Source organism: Cygnus olor, chromosome 3 (genome assembly GCF_009769625.2).
Source record: "Cygnus olor isolate bCygOlo1 chromosome 3, bCygOlo1.pri.v2, whole genome shotgun sequence".
In the NCBI taxonomy this organism is placed as follows: domain Eukaryota; kingdom Metazoa; phylum Chordata; class Aves; order Anseriformes; family Anatidae; genus Cygnus; species Cygnus olor.
Genome location: NC_049171.1, coordinates 19,226,703 through 19,248,085, shown reverse-complemented (window position 1 = coordinate 19,248,085; position 21,383 = coordinate 19,226,703). Strand labels below are relative to the sequence as shown.

At 37.4% G+C, this 21,383-nt stretch overlaps 1 protein-coding gene across 2 annotated transcripts in view; it reads right to left on the bottom strand.

The window, feature by feature from the left end:
• Positions 1–21,383, bottom strand: part of EIPR1 (EARP complex and GARP complex interacting protein 1) — a 75,210-nt gene that overhangs the window by 3,514 nt on the left and 50,313 nt on the right. Inside the window, exons 5-9 of one of the 2 annotated variants that reach the window (XM_040550630.1) lie at positions 19,100–19,199; positions 16,333–16,469; positions 11,822–11,989; positions 10,357–10,524; positions 10,249–10,272 (exon numbers count right to left, since the gene is read on the bottom strand). In XM_040550630.1, the coding sequence (XP_040406564.1) occupies positions 10,249–10,272; positions 10,357–10,524; positions 11,822–11,989; positions 16,333–16,469; positions 19,100–19,199 (597 nt within the window). The remainder of the gene's footprint in view (positions 1–10,248; positions 10,273–10,356; positions 10,525–11,821; positions 11,990–16,332; positions 16,470–19,099; positions 19,200–21,383) is intronic. The other variant, XM_040550632.1, reaches the window with a different exon arrangement.

Sequence of the window (21,383 nt, the reverse complement as noted above, 5' to 3'; positions counted from 1 at the left end):
AGAAGTATCCCTCTACCTGCCCCAAAAAGGTGGGAGGTGCAAGGTTCAGCCTTGCAGAAAGGGATTTGGGGGTTTTTGGTCAACAGTAAGCTGAACATGAGCCAGCAGTGTGCCTCCGAGGCCAGGAGGGCCAACTGTACCCTGGGGTGCATCAGGCATGGCATTGCCAGCCGATCAAGGGAAGGGATGGTCTCGCTCTGCTCTACGCTTGTATGGCCTCACGAGTAACTGTGTACAGTTTTATATCTTTCTTATACTGTGGTACCCAAAACTGTTACAGAGTGTCCAAAGGAGGGCAACAAAGATGGTGAAGGGTCTGGAGTAGAAAACACAAGAGAAGCAAATGAAGGCACTTGGATTGTTCAACCCAGAGAAGAGCAGGCTGAGGTGAGGCCTCATGGCAGCCTGCAGCTCCCTCACAAGGGGAGCAGAGGGGCAGGCACTGAGCTCTGCTCTCTGGGGACAGCAACAGGACTTGAGGGAATGGCATGGAGCTGGGATAGGGGAGGGTCAGGCTGGGTGTTAGGAAAAGGTTCGTCACTCACTGAGAGGGTGGTCACTGGGACAGGCTCCCCAGGGCAGTGGTCACAGCACCGAACCTGCTGGAGTTCAAGAAGCATTTGGACAACACCCTCAGACACATGGTCTGATTTTTTGGATGGTCCTTTGGGGACCCAGGAGTTGGGCTTGATGATCCTTGATGGGCCAATAGAATCACAGAATGGCTGAGGTTGGAAAGGACCTCTGGAGATCACCTAGTCCCCCTGCCGAGCAGGATCACCGAGAGCACATTGCACAGGATGGCATCCAGGCAGGTTTTGAGATCTCCAGAGAAGGAGACTCAAGAACCTTTCTGGGCAACCTGTTCCAGTGCTCTGTCACCCTCACAGTAAAGAAATTTGTGATATTCTGTGATTCAAAACAGACCTCTGTTACAGCTGCAGTCCTCCCAACAGAAAGCAGAAGACAGAGAGCCTCGTGAACATCACTCAATCATTTAAACAGATACCGCTACTACAGAAATGAAATGTTGTTATTGGCAGTCTTTGTCCTTTACTACTTCTCTCTGAAAGCACGCGTTCCTACAATCACAAAGCACACACAGCATTACACTTGAGTTGCTTGCAGGATATCACTGGCCCACCTAGCCAGCCTAAACAGCTGTGAATCTCACATCACGATTAAAATTCAATTGAATTTAATGAATAAACCAAAAGCAGTCTGAGCTTCAGATATTTAGTTTCAAGGACTATTATCATTTACTTATGTTATGTTTAAGGCCAACTAACAAAAAGGGTCATAGCACAAACAACATACAGCCTCTAGTTAATTGCAGAGAGCAGAACTGTTTTGCAGTTCTCCCGAATACGCACTTTGCTACAAACCATCTAACAGCAGAGAGCTAATAAACATGCATATACAGACACTTCATCTCCTGCAACATGTTTTTCTAACTTCCTGTTAACTGACATGCCTGGTTAAGTGAAAGTTGGTCATGTCCCCAGACAGCAATGTGCTTCATGCAGTGCTCACCCACTTATCCAGAACTCCATTATTCTGAAGGTTTCAAATGTCTCTCTGGAAAAGCAGGGGAGTAATGCATGGTGCACATTGCTGTCAGGGGACATGACCGACTTTCAGTTAACCAGGAGTCGCAGTTAACCAAAGGTTGGATAAACAAGGACAAATAAACCTCTAACTTACACTATTCTCTGTATGCTCCAAGTTGTTTCAGTGTTTCATTTAAATAATACAGTTCATCTAATTTAATTTACAGAATTCAAAGGGGAATAATGAGTGCTCAAAAAAGAAAACCCTAGTAACTAGATGAACAACTGCTTGGTATTTCCATTTATAACTACAATTTTTAACTGTCTTATTGTTGTTTATACACTTCCATACTCAAGAAGAAAATTTCTTTTCTTCCATGAAAAGAAAGTTTCACGTGATTCTTCAGGTCACGAGTTTGTTTTTCAGTGTATTCTTGTTGTCATTGTTTTTAAATAGGTTAGCTCTATAACAACATTTTTATAGACTACTTGTGCATAAGATTGGCATAATCTTGAAACCCAGAATATCTCTGATTGATAATCTGAGAAAATCCTTATGGAAGTGATCTGCTGATGTAAAAGATCTAGATACTACAGAAGACAGATGGAAAAAAAATCTCAAAATGACATGTATCTCAGGAACAATGCAAAAGATCTGAAAAACTGTCCACAGGCATCCTTTACAAACACTATGAATGAAAAAAATTAAGCTCTTAAATTATGCAATGGGTAATTAACCCAAAAGGATTCTGTAAAGGGGAATAAAGAACAGAATATTTTATGTATCTGAAAGATTATCCAAAACCAGAAGGAACAAGGCTTGTGTTCCCCCCCCCCCCTTGGAGATCGATCACTTTACCCCACACTCAGAGACATCCAAGAAAACACCACGGAATCATCTGCATTGTGGCTACATGAGCACTTTTTTGGTAGTCCAAGACTAGGCTGAATATACAATTTTCAACTCTGCATAAATGTAGGAGACTTAAAAGTTACTTGAGTCCCAGGGCTAAAATTTACTTTTGATGTTTTTTTTTTTTTTTTTTTTTACAGTTTTTATAATTTTTAAAAAAATCTATTAAGGAATCAGCTCAGACTTTCCTAATCTCCTGGATATTAAATACAATTTGGTTAATGCAATATATATGCTTAGCAGCTATGACATTGACATTTATTTAACCACAGTAACAAGTACTTTTTAAAATATATTTATAAACAAGAATCTGATAAAAATCTGAAAAATATATTGGCCACAGGAAATACCAGTGAAACACATACAAAACAACTTATCTTAGCACATTAGTTTTCTAATCAGATATTTTATTTACCTTCGTTTTTAACCAGTTGCTACAATTTTATTTCTCCTTAACATACAGCAATTTCAGAGTGTAACACAATAGAACTGAGTGTATTTTTTCTAATATTCTATTTTATGTAGCAATAATTAAAAATACTAATACTATTCTGTCATGTGATTTATTCTCATCTCAGAAACCTTCTATTCTTTAAGTACCGACTCAATGAAAATTCACAGGTTATTTGCCTTCTTGGTTTATATGCATAACAGAGACAGAAGAGGAGGGCATTCAAATTAGACTGGTTATCAGGATAAAAAGAGCAGGTCTGGCATATTTTGGAACAGGATGGGTCATTCAATTTCTTCCCAGTTAGAGAAGTTCAGAAACAGGAAGATTACCTGTACAGGGGAGAATATAAGGTAAACTTTCCTCCATACTACTTTAATATGTATAACTCAGGTTGTCGTCAAAACAGAGATTTCTGTTTTTACATAAAACTTGCTGGCTATAGGTGTGAAAATGCAGTCATGCTATAGCTAGATAAGTGTACTGAAGGTGTAGGTGGCTTGGCCTATTGATTCCTAGATAGAGAAGTCTGACTAGAACTTTATTTGATGAGCATTCCTTGGTAATGACTTGTTACACCTGGCAAGCTTGGTATACTAATTTTCTTCCTTGTCCAAAAAATCTCCCTGCCCCGTAAAACACTCCTTGAGTTTCAGGTTTTCCTGTAGTAGTGTAAAGATATTTCTTTTTCTGGGCAGATCCAAGTACCATTTTCTTTTATGCATACATACATATATATATATATGTGTGTGTGTGTGTTTGTGTGTTCTTGCATTGTGTCAATTGACAAAGCACCAAACACTTATGTCATCAAGTATTCATACTAAGAAATGTGTAATCTCTACCTACATCCTGCATAAATTTAAGACCTATGCTAGACAGAGCTGAAACTGGACTGCTTTCTTTTTGTAGTCTTATTCGTATTGCACGACCCCTACCAGCTTCTCCTACAAAAGAAGAGCTTTCATTTTACTAGATAACATTGAGGTTAATTGTGTTACTGACTTGAGAGAGAAGCCTGTTAAGCTTTGGATAATTGTTTTCATGTAGAGAGCTGTTATTTCCAATTACTGCTCATGCTAACAACCACTTAAGTTTGCAGTGCTAGAGATTGTTTTGTCACCACAGTGTTTAATAAAATATGTTTTTCAGAGTCACCAAAAATCATTAATTCCTTATCACAGTCAAAGTTAAATCCTCTTTAATATAAAAATTTCTGTGAAACAGATGTGATTCAATAGAGCGGCAACACGTACTGCAGCCTCCAAATGAATCCTGAAGACTAAATGCACATCATTGGACTCTAAAACAAGCCCAGCAGATGCCCCTTTTCCCTTTAACTGCAGGGAAGAACTTTGCAACTGTAAGAGTGTTTCTGGTAAGCTCAGACAACACACTAGCTCATTTTTTACCCTGTTAAGGAAGACAGAATTCAAGGCTTTTTATACTGGAATGCAATTTCTATGTATATTAATTAGCCATTCATTCTATTGTAAGCCTTATTTTCTTACACAAAACACAGACTTCTGAACTGCGTCTACATGAAAAGACATTAAAAACAATAAATGCTTATTTTTAATATATTGGGTTTCATAGTTGCCCTACTATGAAATATAAATTGAGAGTATATCTGCTGATGAAAATTAAAGAAAGTTTTTATTTATTTATTTGAATTCAAAATAATCTAGGAGCTGGAAATTGCTGCTGCACTAGATTTGGCCCAGCTTCCTCATGCATCCTACCAAGTAAAGTGCCAAAGACTGGTATTCCCCAGAACAGCAAGTGTTTAAGCTGTTTTAATATTTTTTTTTTTTGTTAGTCCTATAGCATGATCCTACTCTAGATTTTCTAGAATAGAATCTATAAATTCTAGATTTGAGTCATAAATATCACAAGCAAATTATCATCACTGTTAACATTATTGGCAGCTCTATGAAAACATCCCAACAGCCATTCTTATGACTGTTTGACAAACATTTTTCAGAACAGTAATAATGACAAAGTTTGCTCTCCTGAATTCACAGATGTGTATCCAAAGGTTTTAGGGTAGATCACATAGTCCATATGTATTATGGTGAAATTATATGGTTTACTACTCAAAATGCCCCAAACCACCATTTCTATCACAACAGTAGAAGCCACCACCTCCTTTAGATGAAATTTTGAACAAAATCTCTCTCCACAGAGAGGCCAGACACCATTTGCTCTCTGCTGCATTCCAGTGGCTGAAGGTGTTCCTATACTTAAAATCTCATTAAAACTTCACTATTCCAATGAGTTACTCTCTACCAGGAGAGTATATACCAGCCTCTCAACTTTAAAGGCAAAATGGTGAGAAGTCCTCATGCTAGATTTAGCTCTCTTCATAAATATATGTTATTATTGACAATATGGCTAACATTTATAGTGAAAAAGATAGTAACATAACACTTTTGGGAAAATGCTAATAAATCTATTTCCTAATGTGAATTTCTGGTATGATCTTAATTGGATAACTAATAAAAGGATAAGCTTTGAACCTAACTTGCAAAAACGTAGTATAAGGGAGAAGGCAGCCCATGGACCTGAATAATAGTTGTGCCAATGAAAGACATCTGCTGCGGTCACATCTTAAGTGATCAGGTAGCATGTAAATACCAGAGAGCTAAGGGAGAAGGTAGCTCAGCCTGCAAAATCAGAATTTAAATGCGCCTTCCTTCCTAAGGCTGATGTATTGACTCAAAATTCTCTTGACAATAGAAGTGTTTTCATTGGTATACAGAAAAAGTTTTTTTGTTGTTGTTTCTATCCCCCCCCAAAAAAAAAGTACACCCTCATTATCAATTAAGCCTTGCCACAAAGTTCTGGCCATAGACAATATGAAGAATGGAAACACCACTGGAGACGTAGCCTATACTTTGCTGTTGCCATGCCTATGGTGGCAGATGGTCTTTTCATGCACTGTATCATCAGCATACCAAATAGGGTTCTACAGAGTTTAAAATTTAAACCTACAGAGCAAAGGAAACATGTTGCAATAACTACAGAAAAGGAATCCAGATTGATCAGTAAAGACGGCCACTAAACTGCAGAAACTTGGTAGTTTTTGTTGTTCTATTAAAAATGGCAGAGTAAAATTAGAATGAATGTCAGACGGATTTAATTAAACCTAATATAGACTCTTTCATTAACAAAAATTTCAGATGACCAAACAGGAAATAAAGGATATAAGACAGTCACCGTCTCCCTTTGGAGGAAGACAGTTCTTAGTACTCTGCAGATGTCTAGAAAGGAACTGACAGACACCTTAAGAAACTCTAGTATTGCAACAATGAGCTTGCCTTAATTCCAGACTGCAAAACCATTAAAGGGAGGCTGAGGAGAAGCCAGCCTCAATCACACCCACAGAGGATGAATGACCCCATGCTTCAGATGTTTTGTTCAGAACATGCTTCAAAAGACACTCCCACACATTCCTACCCAGGGTTCACACACTAGCTTTGTTTTGGGGATAAAAGCAAAATGCACCCCAAATCCTTACTTCATCTGTGCTATTTTTGTTTTGTACGCTTCTTTCCACATCTGGGTCAACATGCTAGAAATTAAGCCAGAAGTACAGTATTTCATTCTTTCTTCCTGTGCTAGCTTTTTGCCATATTTGAAAAGTGCATTAAATTATCCAGATCATGAAATTGACCAGAATACACCATAGCACTCCTCTAGCCACATGTCTATGCCTCCTCCCTCTGGAAACCTTGATTCTCTTTTTAAGAGTACCTGTTTTTGGCAGAGTGCTGAAGCTTTGCCTTATTCAGTACAAGGACAAAACACAGTTGGCACATTCATTCTAGATACAAAAGGCAGTGTATGCACAGCTAGCATGTTTTGGAACAATCAAAAAGACAGTCAGTGGGAGGAGAGAAAACTCAAGAATACGGCTGATGGCAAAAGACAATTCTAAAGAGAAGAATCAGAAGACTCCAAAGATGATTCAGAAGGCAGCAAAGGTCCCTAAGCTGCAAACAGACAGGGGCTGGAAGCATACCCAGGGGAAGTATCATCTCCTTTTCCTGTTTTTATAATGTTTCCTCAAGGCCACGATCAGAGACATAATACAGGCTAGGGAGACCTTTGATATGATGCAGTGAGGATGTTCTCCCATTTTTATGACTGATGAGAGAAGCAGCAACAGTAGCAGCAGAAAAAGCAGGAAGGAGACCGCAAACTAATTGCTCTGATCAGAATCAGCAGTTGAGAGGAAATGAAGGTCATTCAGTTGTGATCAGTGACAGAACCTCACGCAATGTCCTAGTTTTACTGCTTCTGCAAGTGTGCTCTGGTCTCCAAGATGGGAGCACATACATTCTCAAGGTGGTGACACATACATGGACAAGCACCCAAAAGAGAAACCTCAAAGAGCAACTCCTTGATAAGAATAGATAACAGCAACTTTTGTGTGCGCAGCCTATTCATTCCTCAGTAAACTTATGTTCCTCTCTTAAAAAGAGAAATATATTTTTAAGCTTTGATCCTTAAAAAGTAGACATTTACTACAGAAAAGCTAGGAAAAATAAACAAGTGGTACACTCGTGTAATTCTACGTGGTTGCACAATGCAAGGTTAAACTGTTACTTGCTTTTGTCTCCAGAAAGAAATACATTAACGCATAGAAAGTTTACTCCAAAATATCTTAATATGTTAAAAATTAACTTGAGTTTTTAAGAACTCAGAAGTCTTAGCTGTTTAGAATTGTATTACAAGTCAGTATAATTAAAATGCATGGATTTTTGCTAAGAAAAAAACACCTTTGAAGATACAACTGGTATATACTCTTCATTTGTACATTTTTATATTTAACCCAAGGAGTATATTACAAGTTATTTTAGTCACAACGCAAAAAATAGCCTATGAAGAAACAGCCTTCTCCCTTCATTCGCTTAAAAGAAGGTTGAAATGTCAAGTGGAAAGTTGGTTGCTCAGTCTCAAGTTGACTGACTGGAGATACTAGTTGTACAGACACTTCCTCTTCCTGGTGTATTTCATGATACACTTGAAAAAATATATATAAATATATATATATGTATATGTATATGTGTGTATATATATATATATTTAAGATTTCCGTGCTATTTAATAGGAATAGAATGAATAGATGTTCTCCTAACAGGGTAAAAATGAACCTGGTAAGGATATAACAACTTCTTGAAAGAAACACCTTCCTACTCCCCAAAACCTCCAAGCACAACCCAAACCTGTTTTACAGAAGACTCTGTACCCATAGAATGGTACAATAGGCTCTTCAAAAAGGTCTCCAGGTGGGAAAAAGGTACTAAAGCCTAAATATTTGGCAGTAGTCATTGACTAACAAGTATTCCCAACAGCTGCTACGCCCTGTTTCATTACTGCACTCAGATCTAAACAGACATTCATCTGGCAACAGTTCAAGGCTGGTGAGTACCTTGCAAACGTCCTCTCAGCTCAACTCATAACAAGGAGAGAAAGCAGAAAGACAAAACTCTTATAGTACCAAGTGAATATTACAAAGGCTATTGTGCTTTCACAGGTTTTATAGAGAACAGACTAGCAGCTGAAAAGCACATATTTAGAATTCTTTATAAATGAAGAATTATTTAGTCATTATTGATGGTACTCTTGCAGCCTCTGGGAACAGGTGAGGGCTCTGCATCATCACTATACAAGTCATTTATGATGTGGTTTACACCCATCTCATAGAAAAGATGCTGTACTTTGTTGTACTTTGCATATTACTGGTTTCAAAAATTCCTGTTCTAGAAACAACACTTGTATTTTAATGAGGAAAACAATGTCTACAAGCAACACAAATTCAGAACAACTCTGGATAACCTACTATACGCCATCTGTCAAGAACGCTATTTACTTGCGGCGTTTTTTATATCAATGCAAATCCATCATATACACACAAGATTCTGTAACCTTTCTCGCTTCCACTAATGCTATTTATATTCCATTCAGAACAAAATGAATTTAAATCCCAAGCCAATGGTAAGCCACCAAAAGGTACATATTTGCAGTCCTGTACTATAGCCACATTCTAGATAGTAAGTATGTACTGTTGATGTGAGCAACTTCCTATGCACCTAAATTGATACCTTTATTCTCAAGGTACTTATATCACCAACTGATTCTAGAGACATTTACTATTTATTAAATTATCCATTCCTATATATGAGATAGCTTATTCAATAAAGTTTCCAGTTTCTTTATATGAAACCAAAATGTCAAAACTAGTTGGAGCAAAACCATGTCTTTATTAACAAAAGGTGCCAGAGCAACCTTAAAAGTGCAACTACAGACATAATCTAAACTTCAAATTTTTAACTGGAACACCTGAAGAATACAGCTGAGTAACTGAGGGATCCTTTTGCAACTTCCTTATTCCTCATCCTATCTGACCGTTCCTCATTTTAAAAAAATGCTTCAGGAGTTAATCTGCCTATTTCATTGCAAACACTTTTACATATTAAAATAAATCAGCCAACTTAAAACAATTGCTCAGTGCAAGCAGTGGGAACATATATATGCACAGTTGCAAAGAACAGAAGAATACAGACTAAAGCCAGTTGGCCTCAAAATATTTTACATGAGTTTCAGTACCATTACCCTTGTTTTGCAAAGTAAGAGTCTGCTGAAGATCACCATGTGCACTGGTTGTAAATTTAGAAAGTGTCATTCCATGCTAGATCTACAGAGCTCCCTCCATACCCATATATATTCATACAGAAGAGGAAAACTAACATATATTGCACAATGAAAAGATTAATATGATTTTTGCATTTCAGTTAACTCTTTACACAAAGGAAGTCCCACTCCACAAAATACACATGCAAAATATGTGACTCCCCACACACCCAAGTGGAAAAGTGTTTACAAGTGTTTGCAATAGCATGCATTATTCTCTACCAACAGAACTGAAAATAAGTTTTTCTTTTGCTTGATGGAGGTCTATAAAATACTGGTTTCTAGAGCAGTCAAGATTCTTTCATTAAGCATGAAACTTGGAAGAACTAATGTATTTGTACTTCCTTTTCTCTGACTGTATGGAAGATCACCACTAGACTGGTTTCCTAACATATACACAAGAAAAAAAAAGGCAGATTTTCAACTCTCATTTAACACAGATTATTATATATGCTTTACTTGATCCAGAGCTCCCTTAAGATGATTTTTTCACTCATCCAACTGACTTTAGGACTGGTTCTTAGTAACACCATCCCCCTTTCTACCGGTGAAAATACCGTGATTGTGCCAATTCAGTTTAAAGAGTGAATTGCACCCAAGGCTGAAAAAAGAAGAACAAAGTAGGAACTACTTACCTGAAAGGCCTGTATACAAAAATCCTAGTCAGCAAAGAATAGCATGTTAACCATTACAATGAAAAGACAAACTACAAGCATCTGCATAAAACCCAGGAAACTTCATACTTCTCTTCTTGATGCTGGTCCTCTTGATCACTCAGTTCGTCATCATCTACCATATGCCCAAATGGTTCAGAAGAAATTGATACCATATTAGACAGTATAACTCTGCTATCACTGCTTCCTGTAAGGATCAGCTGATCATGAGAATGATTGTATCTGACATTCCAGACCCTAAAAAAAAACAAAGAACAACATACTATTCTTGACAGGTTGAGAATATCAATGTTGCTTAGAAGACTTCGTTTTTAAAAACAGAATTAAAAATTGATCTTTGATTTGAATGAGGTAAGTATGCATAGAAGTGAAATGCCTCATTCTAAAGACTACTTTTTGCCTTGTTCATTTGGCTTTTAAGCTTCCATGTCATTCGTTTTCTATGTTTATCTTTAAAATTCAACAAATACATTTTGAGAAAAAATCCAAAACCCAAAAGATACCATTCAGTGATATAATTCCTTGAAGGTACATGCCAGTTCATTGTTTAATAAGTCAGAAAATTTAATAAGTCAGAAAAATATTTAAGTTCTAAAAATAAAAACCTCCCCACAGCAAAATACAGATTAGAAGTGATCTTTTAAATAGAAATCTCAAACATTCTAACACTGAAATTTAAAATAGACCCTAAAACAAAAGAAGGATTATATTTTTCTTCACCTTTGACATTATACATATCAACTTAATACTAAATGTCTTAGGGTTCTTGTTTTATTATTTTCCTTTTAATCTTCTTGGGGAAAAAAAACACAAATACTGTTTCTGTTAATTCACATCTTCATTCCCCTCAAAGCAGCTTCAGGGTCCAGATTTATTTTGCAAGAATTACTCCAACTGAAGTTTTATAAAATATGAATTGTTCATCTTGTCTTAACCATAGAAGTCTACAAGAGTCAGACAAGATTCTCTTTGCTCCAGCCACAAGCCAGAGCAGTAGATAGAAGTTCTAAATACTACCTCAGAGGTTTTCTGTTTTGTTTTGTTGTTGTTGTTTGTTTTAAATCACTTGCTCTGGCTTAAGGGATGCAAAGAGCATAAAAAAAGTGAGGCTGCATTATTGCACATCTACCACTCTGCATTGGAAGGATAGATGGCAGCTGCTGTAACCAAAACAGCTCAGGGGCTTCTCTGCACATCAGGTGCAGCAGATAAGGCTCAAGTTGGGAAGGCACAGCTGTATCCCAGCTGGTCCCTACAAGCCAAGCTCTGTGTTGTGCTTCTCAAAGGTGTACCCTATCTCCCCAACATTAACAACAGTTTCTTGCCAATTACACTAAAACATTGTCTAAACTCTTAATTTACAATCACATGAGGAACATTCACATGTTAAAACCTTTCCTCTGTGCAGAAAAATGATTATTCACAATAGCACAAACATAGTTAGTTTGCATTGTTCCTAAACAGTAAAATAATTAGCTGAATAAATTACATAAGCCATCCACCCACAACACAGCATGCAGATAATTTGTTCTACCAGTGGGAATGCTCCTCTAGTGTCTTCACTGGTTCAGTGACATTTCTTGTGTCCCAGAATTTCACCTTGCAGTCATCTCCACAGCTAGCCAGGTAGTACTGTTTATTGGGATTAAAGTCGAGGTCTCGTACCAGCTGTCCATGTGCATTTTCTATGCAATATATCTGTCTGTAAAACACATTAAAAAAATTAAATGGTCTATAAAAAGCTAACTGCACTCCACTGACAAGAATCTGTTTCCCTGGAAACTTGCATAATCCCCTTAACACCCGCAGACCTTGAGTTCCCATTGCTAGTGCATAGTTTGGGGGAAATCCCAGCTGTTAACTGCAGTGACTCGTATAGATTTCTCAGCTTGCTTTGAAGTTTTCCTCTTTACTTGTTTGTATTAGGATCATCTGGAGCTAAAAGCAAACAAGATCCAGATTATTCTAGCACAGCTCTCTAGCAACTTTATGAAAATTCTGTGACTAAACCACAGTATGTTCAGATAAGAGCTTCTCTAAGTATTTATACCAGTTCTGTATTTATGACACGTTCTCCGTGTAAGAAAAGCTGAGATGCAAGGGAGGCAATATGACCAAAAGATCTCTATTGCATTATTCTGAATTCACCTTCTTAAGCTCTGGCATTTAGCATTAACTCACCTTTGGCCTTCATACTGCTTGGCTGTGTTTATGTGCTTCACATGAACCACTTCAGAAAACAGTACTGCAGCACTGACAACTACCTAGCATCCTTATTCAAAGCACTCAAGCTATATCATTTTGCCTCACTACCTCCCCTCTTAAATTTGCCTCTTGTTTTTTTGTGCTGCTGCATCACAGGCTGGACATCAGGAAGAGGTTCTTCACAGAGAGGGTTGTCGTGCACTAGAACAGGATCCCCAGGGAGGCACCAAGCCTGTCGGAGTTTAAGAAGCGTTTAGACTGTGCTCTTAGTCATATGGTCTGAATTTTTGGGTAGACCTGTGTGGAGCCAGGAGTTGGACTCAATGATCCTTATGGGTCCGTTCCGACTTGGGATATTCTGTGATTCTATGGTCACTGGCTTTGTTAAAAGACTGTACCTGTTTCCATGACCAGTGTCAAAACCACCATCTACCAGGGTTCTGCTTAGATCTGAGTCTCCTACAGTCTTCACAGTACTTGTACAGAGATTTGTTTTGTTTGCTTTGTTTTGCCCCTTTTTTGTTTTTAAAGGAAAATGTTTTCCTTTGGAAAACGAGGACTGACCAAAAGTTTGTATTTCCTGGGCCTTATATAGGTTCTCCCATCAAGACCAAAGGAGTCTCTTGTTGTTAGCATCTAACTATTAATACAAAACAAAAAGCAGAACCGTAGAATCATGTAGGTTGGAAAAGACCTTCAAGATCATCAGGTCTAACCATCAACCTTAGCTACCGTGTCTCATCACTAAACTGTGTCCCTAAGTGTCTCATCCACACATCTCTTAAATACCTCCAGGAATGGGGACTCCACCACTTAACTGGGCAGCCCATTCCAATACTTGACCACCCTCTCTCCATTAAGAAATTCTTCATAACCTCTAAGCTAAACCTCCACTGGTGCAACCTGAGACAGTTTCCTCACATCCTATCATTTGTCACCTAAGAAAAGAGACTAACACCCTTCTCACTGCAACCTCCTTTCAGGTAGTTGCAGAGTGATGAGTTGTCTCCTCAGCCTCCTCTTCTCCAGACTAAACAGCCCCAGTTCCCTCAGCTACTCTTCCTAATTTCTGTTCTCTAGTCCCTTCACCAGCTTTGTTGCTCTTCTTCACACTTTTCTTCTCAAGCAAATCAACGTCCTTCTTGTAGTGAAGGGCTCAAACCTGAACACAGTACTCCAAGTGTGTCCTCCTCAATGCTGCAAACAAGGGGACAGTCACTTCCCCGGACCTACTGGCCATGCCATTTCTGACGCAGGCCAGGATGCTGTTGGCCTTCTTGGCCACCTGGTTACACTTCTGACTCACGTTCAGCTGGCTGTCAGCCTGCACCCCCAGGTCCTTTTCTGTCAGGCAGCTTTCCAGCCACTCTTCCCCAAGCCCATAACACTGCATGGGGTTATGACCCCAGTGTAGGATTCAGCCCATCAACCCAGCCCATCCAGATCCCCCTGCAAAGCCTTCCTACCCTCAAGCAAATTCATATGAAGAGATTCAAAGTATATTATGCCTAGACTAACCTCTTTCCTGACAACTACTGCAATCACTTGGGATAGAGGATATCACCTAGATATTCAACTTCAAAACTCTTCTCAAAGGTTGAGAGATTGAGGATATCACTGAGGTATGCCTTCCTACCAGCTATTCTAGGGTCTGAATTTCACATTTTCTTTTCATTTCTTGAAACTTCATGGGAACTTTTTTTTAAAAATCTCAAGTATGCTTGGAACAGTAAAACTTTTTTCCCCTCACTATTGCACTTTTCACTTCATTCTTGATTGCTCTACTCATGCAATGTGTCAGGGTTTAAAAAGAAATGCCGTTCTCTGTCTACCCTACATTCAGTTATGTTTACCACAAAAGCCTTTATCCTAACTTAACTATTAGTCTGACCACTTGATCGATCTCTTTCCTTCGAAAATACAAATATTCTCTTTCACTCTATCATCTTACCTTCAGCAATACAATGTATATTGAACTTCCCACTAATACCATAGATAAGTAGAATTACACCAGACCACACAAACATTTCCTCCAGCTGTTTGTGTCCCCTTCTCATATACTTTTTTTTTAAACAGTCTATCCTTGGACTCTGAATTTCCCTGATATAATTCTATAATTCTCTCTAAAAATCCATTCAGCCTAGTGTCTGACCTGTCTGCTTCACAAACATTTCTCTGATTAAGTTTACTAACAATTGCTTCCTAGTCTACTCTAACAGTCTTCCTGCCAACCTCTTGTTTTTTCCCTTCCTTCTTTACTACATTCCAAACCATTTACTCTATCTTACAGCTATCATAACTGCACTCTCACAGAGGTGGCTATTCTAACTACTTTAGAAGCTCCTTTCCTCTTCGCTGGTATAGCAAATTTTCTGACCTTTTTGGTTTTCGCATCTTATACTGCCACAATTTTTATATCCTTGACTTTAAACACCTACCTCTAGCCCAGCCAGTCCTTATCAAATATTTATATTATTCTAGACATATTACAGTGTAACTGGAGATGAGACATTCTTGCATGTATTTTTTCCAGCACATCGCAAACAGCTCTTTGGCATAGCATAGTTCTCTTAAATTTGTTCAAGGACAACCTAATATGAGCTTTGATTAAAGTAATTAGAATTGTGGGGTTTGCTTTTGTTAACCAAACTACCCTTTCATTGCAGACCTTGTTAATATCGGGACTATCTTTCACACAAGTTACTCAGAATTCATTTAATACAAGATCAGAGATGCAGAACATGAAGCAGACTTCACAACGTTTAACATTATCTACTTAGAAATAGAGGGTTTTACCTTAGGGTCTGCATGCTATATGTTAAAAAAAGGTTTCTCCTTTGACCCTTCCTCTCTTCTATGCTTCATTTAAAAAAGTTTTCTTAAAAGAGCATATACACAAGTTAGATTTTTATATATCCTTTACAGGGCAAAGAACAGAACTTTCAAATACAACAGGCATACAACAAGTGACTTTTAATGATCGTATTTGTATTTTTAACTTTTATTTATTAAATTAAACAAACCTGTTAGGCACAAACACATAAGGCTGGCAAACATGGGGATTTATTGCTATACCCCTGAGCTGGCAGGAACCATAGAACTAAATTTAAAGTCATCCCCCTTTAAGGCAACAGAAGTTATTACAAGACATCAGTCTTCTCGGTTTAGTGATAAATTACTATGTGCTAAGGGGATAAAGCGTATCTTAAAAAAAGCTTGCACAGGGTTTAGTAGTCATGGCAACAGATGTGCACAACATCACTCCTTTGCTTATCAAAATCACAACTACACGGGGGGGGAACACCATACTAGGTAGACTCAAAGCCTTAATTAATTTGGTTATGATTTTGATAGATTCAGTAGCTTCATGTAACTGGTATGCTAGAGTCTTCAATATAGCATAGTACACTATTTGTTAAAATCAGAAAAGTGAAGAGTGAACTTACCCTGTGAATTACCTTCAGAGATTAAAGTTACCTTTATAAAGTATGCTACGAAGACAGTTCATAGCATAGTCAGGACTGATGGCAAATCCTGATTTTCAGTCTGAATTACACAACAGCTTCATTCAGGTAATGCCTATGTATTGAACAAATCATCTTGGGACTAGTACATAGTTGAGTAAAATTCAATATACAAGTTAGAATTGAAGCTCAGGGAAAAAACTGAGAAAACCCTTTACTAAACTGTGAATACGTCAGCTATGTAAGCCCAACCATTCCGTTCGTAAGCAATAGCTTTGCCACATTTTTAATCTTAAAAAAAAGTTAGGAGCAATGAAAAATCCATCTCCAAAGTAGACTGTCTTTTTCTGAGAACAGGACTGCAATTTTTCATTACCTCATGCTTCGTGTATCCCATCCTCGAACAGTGGTATCATTGGCTGTTGCAATCTGTGTACAATTGTGGTGTGGACTCCATCTTCCAGAAGTAAATTTTAATTGTCCTTTCCCTTCCAAGGATGCAGAACTAGAAAGCTTAAAAAAATAAAAAATCTAGCAATGTCTCTAAATGTAAAGATGCAAAACTAAAGTGAAATTAGTTCCACTGAGGACAAAAAACTGCACAACAGCCTAATGTTTCAGGTGTAATATATTAGCAAAATCCTAGGATAAAACGAGGTAAAAAGCTAGACAGAACTTACCTTGTATCTCAAGGTAATTTTTACAAAGGCTTATACAGTGTAATATATGCAGAAGCATTAGTAGTGCTATGCTTCTTTATAACCTAAAGCAGTTTCAGATCTGAATGTGTTGAAACATTAGACAGGTAATATAGACACACTGCAGACATTTGTGGCTGTCTTACATGAGCAAATAAGCACATGCTTTTAGTTTCATGATCGGTCATACAAGAGTCAGGAAATGGGTGTTTTTCCATATGAAAATGACATTTTAACTGCAGGAAAAGAATTAGCGTCAAAAACTATTCGATAAACATATAGCAATATTTAAAAATAAAAAAAATCAAGACCCACGAGCCCATGTCATCACATACATGCTAATCAAAATAATAGAAGGTACTAGATCACAATTCTACAAACTGTAAGAATTAAATGTTTCACAGTTCCAAGGCTTGCACACCATGAACAGACACCTCCGCATCTCCATACAGTTAATAAAAGGAAGGCAGGAAAGCAATCAGTTTTGTCTTTGACATAAGGCAAATTGTCCTCCAATTTGCATCTGAACACGGGGGAAAATCCAAAATGCAGACACTGCAAATTAGTTGTATTTCCAGTAATGTACTGAAGCTGATTGATTTATATTTGAGAAGGAGATGGAAAAGGAAAATAACTGCATTTTAATCAGATTAAAAAAACATAAAAGTTAAAAGTGCCTGAGCAGACAGACATTTGGTCACCTTGCACCTGATGTTCATATTTACAAGTGTTTCATTGAGAGGGATTTCACAAAAGCAGATTACAGCACTGGATCTTGTTCGATCACTTTTCTCCTTCGCCTAGGTACTAACACATCATAGAATATTCTATTAAATACAAGATTTAACAGAAAGCTTGCTACTCTCAGCAGAAATATGAGACCTAGTTGGATGAAAAGGATTAAATACATATACTGCTTACATAAAGCCTAACTGACATCAACAGAAAAACATACTGTCAATACAAGACTGTTTAAACCTCCTTACATGATTTCAATACACCTTTCTGTAGTTTCTAACTTTTTACTATTACTTTCCACTAAGAATGTCTGTCTTTAGCATTCAGATTAACAATCTAGAAACTACAGCTCTTACCATCACTAAGATCTATGATGCCTAAGATGTATCATCTTCCAAAAAGTCTTTTGGAAGTATATGTTTTAAGAATACAGCAGTGCAAGGTGAAAGATTACTTGTGTTAACATGTGATACAAAACTGTATTCAAACTTACTACTGTTTTACCGTTCCTCCTAAATCTGAAAGCCTTTGTACAATTTGCAGATTATTAATAGAAATGAAAAAGATACTGCATAGGACAATGGACTCAGGGAAATAAAAGGAAGACTGCACTGTTTATTTTTTGATGGTCAGGCAACAGAGAACATGAAGAGCTTGAGTAGGACACTTCAAAAATTAAACTTTTAGTAGAATGTTAACACTGACAGCAAGAGAGTACCAAGAAAAAGTATCTCGAATCATACATCTCCAAAATCTGTCCTTGAAACAGAAAACATCACATGAATCACAGAACGGTTGAGGTTGAAAGGGACCTCTGGAGGTCATCTGGTCCAAACCCCTGCTCAAGCAGCACCACCTGCACCCAGAACCATGTACAGGAGACAGCCTTATATGAAAAACTGTAACACGAAAGCTGAATTGTCCTCTAAAGTAATTTCTCAACAGGTTTAAAGGCAGCATTCTAAAGAAGTCTGCCCATTACGCAGGTGTTAAAAAAGAAATACCGACTAATGTAAGAGTAATGCAAATCCAGTGGCTTCTCTACGCAGAAACATCTAAAGTTTTCTATATATAATCTATGCCATTACACAAATAGGCTTTTGTTATCTATAAGAAGTGACAAAATCAGACAGAAATCCATGCCAACGGCACCTTATTGCTTCTACTTCTGAGTATCAGATAAAATGGTTTTAACAACAAGTGAAACTGTCTAAATAGGTAAATTTGTGCTAAATTAAATTAATACTGAGAACTCAAAACACAGAAAATGAAGGAATTTATACAAAAACCTATATCCAAGGGTCGTAAATTAAATACAGGGGTGTGACACATTAACCAGTATTGGTTAATGTACTGTCATGTGAATTGGATAATTTTTGGCTTTATTAATCATAAATATCCCCCCATACATAGTTATCAAGCTAACATTGCTTTTCTTTAGAATAAATAGTAAAGTAAGGCCAATTCTCAAAAAAGTGAATTATTTAACCAATAGCAACAGATAAAAATACCCAGTTGCCTACTCTTAAACACTCACATTCAAGACAATTGATCTACTATTCATTTCCTCCACGCATGTTAAAGACAAGATACTTGAGGAGTCTTTAGGGAGCTAGTAGTTAAAAGATTAGCAAATTGAGGGCTGGTGGATATTGTTCTTTATACTACTTTCAAATATATCATCATTTGTTTAAAAAAATTTCTTACCACAGCCTTGGCTGAACTTTCCTGCAAATCCCACAATAGTATGTTATTATCGGCCAGAGAAATAATCTTTTTACCATCTCCCATAGGTTCCCACATAACACTGTAAAACAGGAGAAAAAAGATTAAAAACAAAAATGAATCAGAATTAGCACTAGAAAGACATTTTAAGTTCATGTACCTAATCTGTTCCAACACTTCCTAAATGATTTTGATTATGGTTTCCTTCAGCTGAAACTGGCCCACATTTGAAGTGCAAAACCTGCCATTAACAAGCAATCAAGCAACTTTTGTGTGTCATAGATGAACACTATAGCAGTGTCAGTTACTTGAACTATATGATACAAAACTAGGCTTGCTTACGTAATCTTTTAATCAGCTCTGGTGCTTTCCTTTTCCTTTTGAGTGCCCTTTGACATCCTGTCCAAATTTGTCAGAAAAAGGAATGCAATTCAGCTTCCCTAGACACTAGCTTAACCGTAAGAGTTTCCTGAAACCCTACTTCATTTGCCATCCGTTCTGTATATTCAGTCAGGCAAAATGAAAAGTGATTATGTCATTGTAGCACAAGCCATTCTGCATACGTGCAAGGAAAAAACCAAAGGCCTTGACATGCACTCACTTTCAAGTAATTTAGCTTGAAACCTTAAAGTTCTTCATATGCAACTTTGCGCATCATTTTTGGAGGTGCATCAAAAATCATAAGCCTCAGAGCTTTGACGCCAACTGCTTCAAACTCAGCAGATGTCATCATGGCTCAATCAACACACCCTTTTTTACCTGATTCACCAGTTTTGTGCTATACATGAAAGAATAGTAGAAATCATCAGCCCTCATCTCTATTTCTAGCTACTAGAAGCAGCACACTCAAGCCAGAGGGTACAGGCAGTGCAGCCAAGCATATACACAAAAACCCTAGTAAGTTTGCTGGAGATAACAATAAGGTTAAATGAATAATATTTGTTATTTGATGAGAATAGGTTTCTGTATCCAAGACCCGTACCCAAGAGGTCTAAAAGAAAGTTGTGCAACTTCCTACCTCCACAACGCAGTTGAAGACAGATTACAACTCTCATATCAATAGCTACATAGTGAACTTTTCTCCCATCACTAGACAAAAAACTTAATTTCCTCAAAAGCATTTGACATACATGTTCTCAGTGCATATGTGAAGAAATAGCTCTTGAAGTTTGTCAAGAGTCCATCACTAGACACAGATTTTCTAGTCTAACTTTTTGCATGAATCAAGTCAGTCTCTAGATTGAAGACATGAAACAAGGCTTTGTGAGTAGATGCAGTCTTGGGCAAGCAAGCCCAACATCAGGCAGCCAATGGCTACCTTCCTACCTTGGTACTGTACGCTATAAATGCTCTTATGCACCATTTATCTCCCAATTTATGTTACTCTTTTATATTACTCTTACCTTCCTAATACAGTAAGTACGAGCTGCCTGACATCAGATCAAACCCATGGGGCTCAATCCAATCCAGGATATGCTATAAACCATTAGGAAGAGAAATTAACAGAAAAGTAAAAGTGTAGGGTGAAACAGTGTAGGTTCTTCACAACTTAAGCGAAATACCTCATTCTCAACTAAGATTTTCCACTTTGCTTCTTCCATGAAGAGTTTCATTGCTTTTAACTCTGTACTTTTACTGAAAAAAGTGCTTAGACAAATACAACTGTTAAAGAGAAGCCAGGTAATAAGGAGAAGATAGCATCATGCCAAAAAAGGTAAATTAATACCATGCAGATAAAGCAGCTGGAACTATAAATACCGGTGTGTTGCTGACTCCTCACCCACTGAATGTTTCCCTAAGGGAAAAGGGCAGCTCAAATAAAGGAACAGCTTCTGCATCTATCTTCAGCTGGAACCATGACCTGCATCCTTACTACATTGTCAATCCATGGAAACTAACTACTTATAAAAGATCATTTGTAACGAGCTCTGTTGTATTAGGACAAAATCACTTCATTTAGCACATTAAGCTGCCATCATGTTTTAAAGGTGTTTTAACAAGTATATAGAACTAGAATGATTCTATGATTTGCTTTAAATTAGGCTGTTTTACTTTCGTTATCGTCAGTCTTATTTTTAAGAAGTGTTTCTTGTTAGAAGTTGTATGTTACACCTTAGAAAAACTTATAAGCAACTGAAAACAAGTGTTGATAATAAAATGATTAAGCAGTTTCAATTACAGGTTCAAGCATCAATTTGGTTTATAATAATTAGAAGTAGCCAGTTGTCACAGCTATGTATATTTTAGGATTCCATATAGTTTTGCT